Here is an 11,961-nt window from a genome sequence, read left to right as displayed (position 1 = left end):
CACACACACACACACACACACACACACACACACACACACACACACACACACACACACACACACACACACACACACACCCCAATACCAAGCGGCTGACAGGAGAATAATATGAAGAAAAACCTACCGTCTCAAATCCCTCGACCGCCGACTGGAAGGCGTTTTCGATTTCCTATTCCACATGCTTGTCGCCGCGGGCGTCGTTCTCACGGCCATTGCGTCCTCACAGCTACAGCGCCATGAACAGCCGATCGAGAAGGCAGAGAGAAAGGTGAAGGCGGGAATGGCGATCCTGACGATCTCGTGGGTCGTCCTGGTCGGGTGGACTGGACTTGCGTTTTTGGGGCCGAGGAGGACGAGCCCAGTCGTTAAGCAGGGGACTTTGGTGAGTGATTTTTTTACCGTTCGAGCTCTGTTTTTTGAACGATATCGAGAGGTGGAGAGGAAGTTGCTAACGTTGGAACATAGCTGCTTTCGACTGTGTCTTTTTCGTTGTCTCTTATTGGTGTCCGCGTCGTATATAGTCTCGTTGCTATGAGTACGCAGAGGACGGACCTGAACCCGACGACCGGGTCGCTGGCGATTCGCGTTGTGTTAAGCTTCCTGCCTGAGGTCATTGTTGCGATTGCATACGTTGCGGCGGGAATGAAGACTCGGAATGCATCGAAGCAAGATAAAGAGGAACAGGCTGAGGAGTGGTCAATGGCGAAGCAGACTTCCTCTCCGGTGGATGCATAATAGACGGAGCCGAAGCTCCGTGTTTCATTTAACGAATGATTATATATTGAATGTTAAGGTATAGATTAATTATACGACCTGGAGGCCATGGGAAAAGAATAAGGCCAGCAGTTTCATATCCCACAACGCCTACATCTCTTGGATGCCCATACTAGGGGGCCAACTTGTCCGGCGGCGGTTTTATGACAGGGGAAGTGAGCGTAGATAGATAGGGTAAAGTTTTGATTGGCCCAGTCGACTGGTCGAGAAGCCAAATTTGGCCATTAAAAGCCAGTTAGAACCTAGTGAATGTCACGATAATCGACTTCTTGTTGTCTTCAAAATTGAATTTTGCATTGTAATGGTGGGTGTCAAAATCGACACTCAAATTCCTGAGTCGTCCTGGAAGCGGTCTTGCTGATCAAAGTGGTTACCGTAGTTATTCTGCCATTTTTTCCAATCCTTGCAGTTCTGTTCCAACTGGTCTTTCTGCCACTGGGGTGTTCTTTTAGCAAGTTGTTCTTTGAATATGTCCTTTCGCTCCAGGGCTTGGAAGGCCAAACCGGCCGACGCATGCCAAGCAATGTGGCAGTGGAGGACCCAAGGTCCAGGATTATCTGTCTTAAATGCAATCACGATGAATCCGTTCTTTGGCAGGAGTACGACATCGCGGCGAGGCGGATTGTCGTAGGTCAGCTTCAGCGACGAATGGTCAACATACTTGTCACTAGACTGCTGGAGAAGCGCGAAATCATGACCGTGAAGGTGGATCTGAGTAAATGCAGGGTCAGTCAAACACCGTTTAGCAAGTTAGACAGACTTGAAGCATCACTTACAGGATGTGCCGCGGGAATGAGCCTTCCTCCTTTTACATTACTAGGGTTATTCTGATTACCCCCGATAATCACCATGTAGTGCCAGCCTCTATGGCGTACATTAGGTTCCACAGGGTAGACAACTGCGTTTTCTGCGTATGGGGGATCGAGATGCTGGACGGTAGGTGCTCTATAATCGACCCAGGCCGTGCTATTCATGGCCTTCCAGTGATTGACCAAAGTATCAGTTTCCTCCTCCCGTTGCTTCGGAAGTAACCACTGGTCGAGTTTGATGGTGGAGTTCGGCATGTTCAGCTCCTTTCGTTCTCCTTCCTTGAGAGCTGGGATTGTCCAAGGTACTTTTGGCTTCCAGCCTTGTTCGTCCCGACAGAGTGCACTGTAAGAATGCGCATTCGTAGTGGGAATGGGTGCCTTTTTCTCATCTCCGTACCAGAGAATCCCTTGTCTCGCATCCGGGATAGTCTCGAAGTTATGACATCCCTCAGCGGGCTGGGTTCGAATCCAAAACGCTTGGTTATCCCAGAGCTGGTGAGGGTCTTTTGTTTTCAGTATAGCATGGTAGCGTTGTCCTGAGAAAGTTAGCCGAGGGACTTTAATTCATTAAATCAGTTGCCGATTACCATTGCCAATAGTTATATTTGCTGTCGTATACGGCTCGATGGGGACCAAATCAGCACCAATAACCTCGAACTCATGATCATCTATACTGAATATATAGGTTGAATCCGACGATGTATTTATCAGTCGCAGCAGCCTCCTCTCGTTCTGTTCAAGCATTTAGACCTTATCTTCTGGAATTTCGAAGGGATGGCAATCTTACCGGTTTGACATGCTTGGTATATCGTCTTTCTGGAAAGGAACCGGCGTAGTTCCCTGTAATGCGTGAGTCGATATTTTATGACCTACGAGTAGCAATGAATACGTACCTTTGCCATTAATGATAATGCTCGACATCTTCGGAGGTGAGCGGTTTTGCGACGAGTTCGAAAACTGCTCTTGGTAGTAATCCTGGAATGCACTGCGATGGTTATGGTCTCCCATTATGAAAGGATCAATCGCGCTATCATAATCACCAGAAGCAGGGCCGTGAATAGTCAGTGGCCCAAGCACACCGTCCGTGTACTGCAGGCTATAATGACTATGATACCAAGTGGTTCCATATTGAGTTGCGGTAAAGTTGTACGTGAAGCTTTGGCCTGGAGGAATGGGGCACTGAGTTACGCCGGGAACTCCATCGTTCAGGTTACTGTCCAGCATTCGAATACCATGCATATGAATCGCAGTGCCGTTATAAGCCAGATTGTTTCTCACCGTGATCTCTGCATTCCTCCGTTAGTGATGTGCGAAAGTGGACGGTAGGTAGCTACTGACGGACTTCATCGCCCCAACATGCCTCTGTGCAGCCACTGCATTAGCTCAACTTTCTGTCATAGTTGTTTCAAATAGATCCCAGGACTTACGGATCCATGGACCGGGCCATTGTTTGTTGAAAACTTTTGCGTTGGGGAATTTCACGCCATCGAGGGTCACCTCTGCCTCATCAACGGTGACATGATACTGTGTCCTGTTATTTTCGCTCGAAATAATGAGAATGTAGAGTACTGACCTTGCGCACCACACCCTTTGGCCATTTAGTTTCGTAATTGGTGTATATATTATAGTCTTCCTTGTCGGGGTCTGAACTCTCCAACCAACCGCCCCGATTCTCTGGGCCGGACACAAATTTGTATCCCTTCATATCAGGGTAGTCGCATTTTATTATCTCTGTTTCGGACTCGCTGACACCGGGCGGAACGAAGGTCAAGGCATCGGCGTCATGGTGCTCAGCGGGTACATTTGGACCCAACACTCCTTGCTGGGGTCCGAAAGAGGGCGGAAAGCCAAAGAAATTGATGATGGCGGTAAAATAGCGCCCTAAAATCATCTTGACCCGAGCTTTTCCCTAAGAAGAGTAATTAGAATAAGCAGGTGCAATTGAGACCAGGGCCTACGGCCCTCATAGCCGACAGTCAACTCTTTAGTATTCGTCGTCCATACACTATGGTGGCCTGTGCAGTCTACCGAAACTCAATGTTTACGTCAACGACATCCCCCAACCGATTTGAACTGCTGGAACGCCATGGAGAGCGAAGTGTCATGGAAATTAAAACCGCAATGCCTTGGTGGAGTATCCAATGTCATAGGATGAGCCGATGTTTGAGATGACGGATGCGGACGGCTGCGGGCCGTTGCTCTAACTCCATGACATCTTCAACGTTGCATCCCGTGGCTCTTTATAAAAATGATTGCTAGCCGAGGCCAACCGAAAGCATGTCGACCCTCGAATTGCAATCAGTATGCGTGTATTAAAGAATTTATGAATACATAATTAGATTTCTTGCTATGTCTCTACTCGACGGGAAAGTGTGCAATGCTAGACCCACGAACTGCAACAAAAGGACCTTGTAGGGCAAGAGGCAGTAGAGGAAAATCCTTTAGTTTATAATGCAGATGATGCTATAGTTTGTTATCCGCAAATACGTGTAATAACACTGACGAAAACAGCCATTAATGCCCCACCATAGCCTGCTGAGCAGGAGCATATCGGTTACCGTGCGGCTTGGCGGCGTCGATGATCCTCCGCATTTCCTTCTTCTCCTCCTCCGTCAATTCCACATTCCTTGATGCCCAGTTCTGTTCTAGACGGGCCGCCTTAGTGGTCCCCGGGATAGCAATAAAACCCTGTGCAGCAACCCACGCCAACGCGACCTGGGTGATTGAGCAGCCCTTCCGATCAGCAAGGGTCTTGATTTCATCCACGATGGCGCGGTTCTTATAGAAATTCTCGCCTTGGAACTTAGGAACTAGTACGATTTCATGAGTACAGAGAGCGGCGATTTGGAAGTGAATTTAGGACTCACTATTTCGACGGAAGTCATCCGGCGCAAAGTCGTCGGGGGATTTGTAGTGGAAGTCATCGACCAGCCAGCCGTGGCCTAGGGGACTGTAGGCGACATAGGCAATTCCCAGCTCCTTGGCCGTATCAATCAAGCCGTCTGTCTCGTGCAGGGTCTCAAAAGCGGAGTACTCGGCTTGGACGGCATCGATCGGGGCAACTGCGATAGTTGTCAATGGCTGTATGTTTTAGCGCGTGCAAGTGATATGGGCTTACTAGAGTTGGCCTTCCGCAAGGTAGCGGCCGAACACTCCGAAAGACCAATGTACTTGGTCTTTCCTGCTTTGCGGATTTCATCAAGAGCGGGAATAGACTCCTCAAGAGGGGTGTCTGACAATATTAGTAGAAGGTCTCAACTTAATTGGCACACAACATACTAGGATCAATGCGATGCAAATAGTATAGGTCAGGAGCGAACCCCAATCGCTCAGTGGTGCCCTCGATGTACTCCTTGATATGCGAGGCGGAGTTGGTGACAGCACCCTGTCCGGAGAAGACGTCGAAGCCACACTTCGAGGCAACTGTCTACCTGTCAGTATTTCAACTCGTTGCAATAGTGGTGAATCATTACATACTGAAGATCTTGTCACGAACATTGTGTTTCCGGATAAAATCTCCGAGCAGCTTCTCGTTCACACCGGCTTGGTAGACAACCTGTTGATTATAAGCTTGACTGCAAAAAAGGACAGACAGAAAGAAGATCCAACATACAGCAGTATCCCAAAACGTACAACCCAGTTCAATTGCCTTCAACAAGACCGGCTCGGCCTCCTCAAGGCTCAAGTTGCTGCCAAGACCGAAGCTAAGGCCCATCGCACCGAAGCCGGGCGAGGGGACCTGAATGTCGCGGAAGGGGAGCGTGTTAACCATTTTCAAACTATGAATGAATTGGGGACTCTGGAAAAGCTGTTTTGCCACTTTGATAAGCTGCGGACCTTGTATTTATAGTATATTGGCATTTTCCTGGTGCCACTTGCAGAATCTCCCACGTCGTTTCGTCAGCGGGGCAGCGGACCCACTCTTTGCTGCAGCGCTGACGGCTTCTTCTCCGTTATCTCCGCCGTATGTCCGTCTTCTCATCTATGTGATTTGTGTGTGAACATATTTTCGGTGATAAGCTAAGGGGGGTGTAATCCTTTGGTAGTCTAGTTGGGTCCTTCTCTATGGTATTCTTTTCGTACTCTGGTTTATTCCCTTCCAGTGGCTAGTTGACGAATTGTTTCTTTGACTGGATTGACTCTACGTGAATGGGTGGATGGGTGGGACATGTACGAATACGGTGGTTTTATCATGGATATATAGGACGTAACGTTCAATCTAAAATCATTCAAACTTCAATATAGAAATAACTCAAATTGTGGCAATTTTTACCAAGCGCTTTTATGCAGGTGCATGCTTGGTTGTCTCCCCTTCGCGGGGCTTCGGCGGCATCGTTTGCTTGGCCTGTGGATTCATGCACTGTTGTCATTCAGGCTGGGAACCGTGAGAGCCTCCGTGTTAAGTGTTAGCACTGGGAAGAGCCAACCGAGCAATATGTTCCATGTGATCTGCAAGATGTTCATACAAATCCGGCAACGAATGTTCCGTAAGGCAGATAAGACAGGTATCCTTCTTGTCTGGAGATATCTCGCCAGGATGGTAGCTGTTGTAGAGTAGATCATGGGTGAATTGTTCATGCTCGCGGTAGAGATGGGATTTTAGCTTTCCACTGCTGCCGGTGGCGAACCCCGGGCATTGACCGCAAAGATGCTGGAAGCGATGGTGGTGCAGTTCGTGCTTCGTCCAAGAAGCGCTTCCGTCGTATATTATGCACGGTGAATCGCAGTTCTGGAAAGTGCAGATGTATGGATTGAGCTTTCCTGTTTCCAAAATATCTCCACTGTCCCATAAGTGTGACCCACACCCAAAGGACGAGGATTCTTTCTCCTTGCATTAGCTATGGCAAGTCGCTCGCAAAACCACATGATATCATCCAAAGAGGTGCTAGCTATGGCCTCGTCGTTCAAGTTGATATTCTGCTCAACATTGGCTGAGGCGCGCCAATGGCGTACCATCTCCACGATCCTGTCTAGCTCGGGTTCCCATTCTACTTCGTTCTTTACCACAAACTGACCACCATCAAGCTGAGTGGTTATCTGATCAAGTTCCTGAACCTCGCCCTTTATGATTCTGATGAGGCGTCGAATGTGCACCACAAATCGAGGTCCCCTTTCAGTTCCATCCCAAATGTTCATCGGGTCGCTCGCATTATATTAAGGCCGCTCGCATAACCCGGGAAGCCACTGACATAACCCTGGAGGTCTCTCACATAATCCGGGAGGTCGCTCAGATTTTTCACGCCCTTGACACTTCTGGAAAAATTATAGAGCGCCCCAATGCCATCAGGATCGTACTCCCCTTGACCGGTTCGTGTTAATTCACTAAGAAATAGATCGAGTCGCCAGAGGGTTCTAGGGGTGTAACGAATATTCGACGTCGGCCGATATGTTCGACATTTGATGTTCGCTTATATGACTAAAAACTATCTCTAATTGGCTGGTCTTGTGGGAAAAGCTTTGATATCTGTATTTCATTATAACCACATATATGCACTATACCGTATATATATATATATCCCATATTAAGTGGCTCAGTTCAACAGTTGTTGAGTTGCGAACTTGTTCAGCTACTGAAGTAGCAGCTGATTCAGGTAAAGGCTCCTGAGGCTCCTGAGACTGGGTACAGGATTGATTTGACAGATTTTCTATACTCAATAGAGGATCAATTGCATCATTGAATGATTGAGAATAATCAGTTGCCTGACTTGCTTCAGAAGTAGGATCTAAACCATCATTTAAGCAAAGAAATCAATTCCAATACCTCTGGTTTGCATTCTTACAATTTTTCATAAAGGTTTGATAAAGTGATAAAGTGACAAATCTATCCCAAAATCATGAATATGAAGCTTTCGATATCCTGACTGGAATCAAAATTTTAATACACTAACTTGTTTAGGGGATGCACTAGCCTATTTAGGAAATTAAGATATTCGACCGAATATTCGTATTCGTTATACCCCTAGAGGGTTCCTTCAATATGCTTTCTGTGGTTTTCACCTACATCATACCGAAGCCTGTGCTCTATTGAGCCTCGAGTTTCTGCGGGGATATAGGCCTTTTTCTCCCTTCCTCAGGTCAAAAGCCCTCTCTGAGCATCCAGAATGTCCGATAGTTCAACAATCTTGAGCCGGGTAATGACACAGTCGTCAACTTTTAGGGTACTCAGGAGTCTCTCAAATGCCTGTTCGCATTTGGGGTACAGCTTAGTGATAGCATAATTTTCGTCCTCCGAAAGGTCTGCCATGATGAGTAGGATGCGAAATTGCAGTTTTGCCAAGAGTCAAGTGATTGCCAATTGTCTGAAACAACGAGAGAGTTTTTGAATGAGAGTGGTCGATACCTAAGTTCAGTTATCCGCCGTGGACCATGAACAGCCTTATATAGGCATAGCCATGTAACTTGCAAATTGGAAATGAAGCCATCTGTTCGGAACCCTACGGTAGACGGAATCCTCTTTGCTGTCTCTACCTATCTCTGCGTTCATCTATTCTTCTACATTCCGATTTATTCATTTCCGCCTTCCAATTTTATCTATAAGCTCCTGATATGTGGTTTGAATTACGGCATATTTCCCTGCTTTATCACTTTAATATTTATTTTATTGTTAGAGCAAATGAATCGTGCACATTATCCCCAAAACCGCAATATACCATTACTGGTAGCTCTATGACTGCTTGATCCCGTTTTCCTTACCGGGAGCGTCTTTTTTATTGACTAGGGGTCAAGTAAAACGGAAATTTCCACATCAAACCCCCATAACCTCCTTTCTTACCATCCACTGAGTTCACAATAAATGGAACAAGTCGTCGATTTGAACAGCTTCGTCTTGAGGGTGGGTGCCTCCGCTATATCTAGAAGGCTCTTCTTAAGGGGTCGTGGTATATACTAGATATCGAGCTATCCAGAGCCTCAGCAGCTGTTCTAGAACATCAGCACTGCGCTGACGTTTTGCGCTATGCGATCCGTCGAGTTAGGGCTGCATTCCAGAAGGGGCTGTCTGGAGCACGTCAGTTCGTCCTGATAGTTTGCTTGTCTTGGATGTCCTTGTCTGGATGTAGTACTCTCTTTTAATTGGTGTATCAACTAGATATCGTGCAGTCTCGAGCGATCCATACATGTCTAGGGGTGCACGATCTATGCGTGGTAACATCACCGAGCAAAATAATAAAACAGTAAGCTGGAAGCCGCTCTTCCCAGAAAATATCAATCATTTCCAATAAAGTTACCGTTGGCATTTTACTTCTGTCTAGTTTTCTGGCTCTCGCAACATTATTGTTATCTGGTCTGCGGAGTCCGATCACACCATTAGACGTGAACTATCTGCCATTTTCAGGAGTGCACGCTTAAATGCTCGATAACTAGCGCATGAATACAGGAATCAGATTAATCACCGGTAAAAAGGGTAAAAAGAGTTTCGAGGGACCCTGTTCGGTTGTCTTGACGGTAAGATTGAATCCACGCTAAATGATCCCGAGCACGATATGCATCTATGACCTATCTTTGCAGCATCTTCAGGAAATAATAGTTCATTTCCATGCAACATTGAAATGCGCGGGAAAGTCAGTACGGGGGTATCACAGTAACTGCTCAAGCAATGCCCGAGCACGACTCTCAGCCATGACGCTGATGCCGATGCAGCGTTTGCCCGGTTCAACTGAAGCCCGCCGCGCGTGGAAGTCTTTCTCTGCCTGCTCGACCCGTTCCTCCCACGTGCAAATATCGATACCTGGCACGGTATTGCGCAAGAACTCTGTTAGCCCGCCTACCACCTCGGCGAGGTTAGGGACCGGGCGTCCTTGCTGTTGTTGCTGTGTAATCTCGGCAGAGGATCGACGGATTTTCACAAAACAGTAACGTAGAAAGGTGTCGTCGGCGTCGGCATCCTTCTCCTCCTCTTTCTCCTCCTCCTCCTCGTCGTCACTTGAGCTGCGGCCTCGTTGGTCCAGAAGGAGCACCCAGCTGCCGGGGTGTATATCTCTGACTCGGACTCTCGCTGCGAGGTGACTGCCAAGAATTCCGGCGGGAATGGGACTAACAGCGAATAGTGCTGACGAAGCAGAAGGCGGGGGGAAGTTGTCAACACCGTCGGTGGTGGTAGTGAGTGACGAGGTCCCCTCGTATGCGAATCGCAAGACGGCCTTGTTAGAACCCGAACCCACGGAACGGAGGTAAGAGAGAAACCGAACGCTAAACCGCTCAGCATCTAGAAAGGTGTTGCTCATGTCGATATAGTAGCAGTAACTGTTCTGGTTTTTTTGAAGGTGATGGTGTGCGTCTGCGGCATCTTTGCGTTGGCCCACAAACGTGAATATGTGCATTACGGGAGATACTTGGACAACGGGGAAAGTAAAAAAGGCACTAATTGTCGAAGGTGATGTAAATCTACGGCTGCGCAAGGGTGTCGAAAAGGCGAAAGTTGGATAGATTGTTTTGTCGCGGAGCCACCCCAAGTCTCTTGATGACCTCCCTTGCAGCAAAAGCCGCGTGCAGAAATGAGCGGAAGCGTCATCACTGTCCCTGTCCGGTCTCTGCAAGAAACAAAGCTGTTTGAGAGCCGTGGACTGCGCCAGGACCGCTGCTAGATCACCGAGGTCACCCTCGTCTCTCTCCAGCTTGAACTGATCGACGCAGAGGCTAAGTGCAGACGCACCCCGAAGCTCGTCGGATGCAACGGCGGCAGCGATCATGTTGGGCGCAAGGTTCCTAAACGCGACCCAGTTCAGGTGCATACATCCGGCGTATGCAACACGCAGAATATGGACCGAGACCTCGGACGGGCCTAGCCTGTCGGGCACCTCTTCGAGTCGCCGCCGCACCTGCTCGCGGAACTCGGCAAGCTGTTGGAAGTTATCGATGGTATTTTTGTCGAGGGGGAGGTCGCCGTGCTGCTGTGTGAGAAGAAGCAGATTATCGATGGCACGGTTTATGTGCGCTTTTCGCAGTGGCTCGTCTAACGTGGTCAACTGCGAGATTGTTGTGGTCGATGCATATGAGGCCCGGGAAGTGGACTTTGAAGGCCAGAAGTCTATTTCGCAAGTCAGGACATGCGGTAGATTTGTTTAGTCATTAGGAAGTGCCGGTTCACAGACAGTTGGAGATGCTGGAGATAACACCTTGCGAAGGGGGCCTAGCCTGAATTTCAACTGTGGCCTCATCTTCATCTTCAAGCTCCGGTGGCCAGATGTCTCCCATTCCCAAGTCAGCACATACAAGCGGTCAGGTGGCGTAGAAAGAGACGTACAGTCTAAGGCTGTACCATCAACAACCGGCCTATCCTCCAGTTTGAGGACGTTGGGGTCCTTTTCCGGGTCTCCGCAGTGCAAGTACTTGCGTATCCACCGAACAATAGACAACGGCACTCGAGGCCGCGGGCTGACAAGCACAACGTCGGGTTCCTTCACAGGCGGCTGGTCTTCGATGGGGTCCCAGTCAGGGCCGTGGCAGAAAACCTCGGCCATGTATCGCACGGGGAAGGCAACGATACCATACTTGACGCCGCTGTCGAGGTCGGAGATGTCAAGAACGATAAGGCCATACTCGTTGCAGTCGCCGCGGAACACAGTGGATAGCGGCTGGAGCTGGATGTCGCCGGGGCGCGTGCCATCGTCGCGCAACAACCCTAGCAAAAGACAGGTTGTTGTAAAAGGGAACTCCCTGGGCCCGTCATCACGCCACGGCAGGTCGGGCAGTGGTTGTGCCTGCTCCTCCCGGTAGCTGCTGTCCGGCACGACAAAAGGGGGCTGCGATGTGTCTGGGACGCTAGGCCGCCAATTACCCTCGTCCTCGCTGTCCCTCTGAAACCGACGATACCGGTCCTCCGCGAGCGCCCTCTCCGCCTCAAGCGGCGCGCGATTCGCGGGATCGGAGAGAATTTCGATCAGCGCGAGGGTGTCTGCCACGACATTGTTCATGCGTTCTAACGATGACGGTAAGATTTTGCTGTCTCTGCCCTGGCGGTAGGCCACGGCCAGGGAGCGGCTGGTGCCACGGGGACCGACATTAGCGACGACGCAAAAGAGAAAGGAGCGGGGGGCATTGGAGTATAGAGAAATGTACATTTCCACTATATATAAGAGGGCTGCCGAGTAAATTCGAAAGGACTTCAGATAGTAAACAGCTAGGAAACAAAAAGAGAAATGGGCAAAAGGCACGCGGGCGGCTAGGTGCCCAAGGCCAAGATAGCGGGGAGGACAGGCTGCGGATAAAGTAAATCAGTGTAATGGAATGTTTATTGACACAACCTCTCCCAGAATTTCCTGGTCTTACTCAAGCTTCTCTCTGTCTTTCGATGGCTGAGGATTCAACTGATAGGGCGACGTAACTTATGGTTACATTCACAAGAAACAATTCCTGGTATGCCTACAGGCTACACCTCGCC

General features: G+C 49.0%; 3 protein-coding genes across 3 annotated transcripts; 1 reads left to right on the top strand and 2 right to left on the bottom strand.

Annotated features, from left to right (window-relative positions):
* Positions 1-178: 178 nt before the first annotated feature.
* On the top strand, positions 179-735 carry KD926_001647 (uncharacterized protein; the record flags this gene model as incomplete). The annotated part of the gene is made up of 2 exons (XM_053105217.1): positions 179-382; positions 466-735. The coding sequence occupies 2 exons, from the start codon at positions 179-181 to the stop codon at positions 733-735; spliced, it is 474 nt and encodes a 157-aa protein (XP_052951615.1).
* Positions 736-1,098: 363 nt separating this feature from the next.
* On the bottom strand, positions 1,099-5,355 carry KD926_001646 (uncharacterized protein; the record flags this gene model as incomplete). The annotated part of the gene is made up of 14 exons (XM_053105216.1): positions 1,099-1,485; positions 1,551-2,119; positions 2,171-2,315; positions 2,371-2,423; positions 2,477-2,869; positions 2,922-2,945; positions 3,011-3,107; positions 3,157-3,492; positions 4,110-4,393; positions 4,451-4,645; positions 4,702-4,815; positions 4,863-5,006; positions 5,061-5,139; positions 5,197-5,355. 14 exons carry the CDS (start codon positions 5,353-5,355, stop codon positions 1,099-1,101), a joined length of 2,979 nt encoding a protein of 992 aa, XP_052951614.1.
* A 3,802-nt stretch (positions 5,356-9,157) lies between these two features.
* KD926_001645 (uncharacterized protein) lies at positions 9,158-11,641 on the bottom strand (the record flags this gene model as incomplete). Its single annotated transcript, XM_053105215.1, has 3 exons — positions 9,158-10,608; positions 10,673-10,768; positions 10,825-11,641. The coding sequence occupies 3 exons, from the start codon at positions 11,639-11,641 to the stop codon at positions 9,158-9,160; spliced, it is 2,364 nt and encodes a 787-aa protein (XP_052951613.1).
* Positions 11,642-11,961: the final 320 nt, after the last annotated feature.

This window comes from Aspergillus affinis (genome assembly GCF_023601865.1).
Source record: "Aspergillus affinis strain CMG 70 chromosome Unknown NODE_132_length_96952_cov_88_517781, whole genome shotgun sequence".
NCBI classification, from domain to species: Eukaryota; Fungi; Ascomycota; class Eurotiomycetes; order Eurotiales; family Aspergillaceae; genus Aspergillus; species Aspergillus affinis.
The sequence above is the reverse complement of the archived record's forward strand: the minus strand, read 5'-3'. Positions and strand labels throughout refer to the sequence as shown.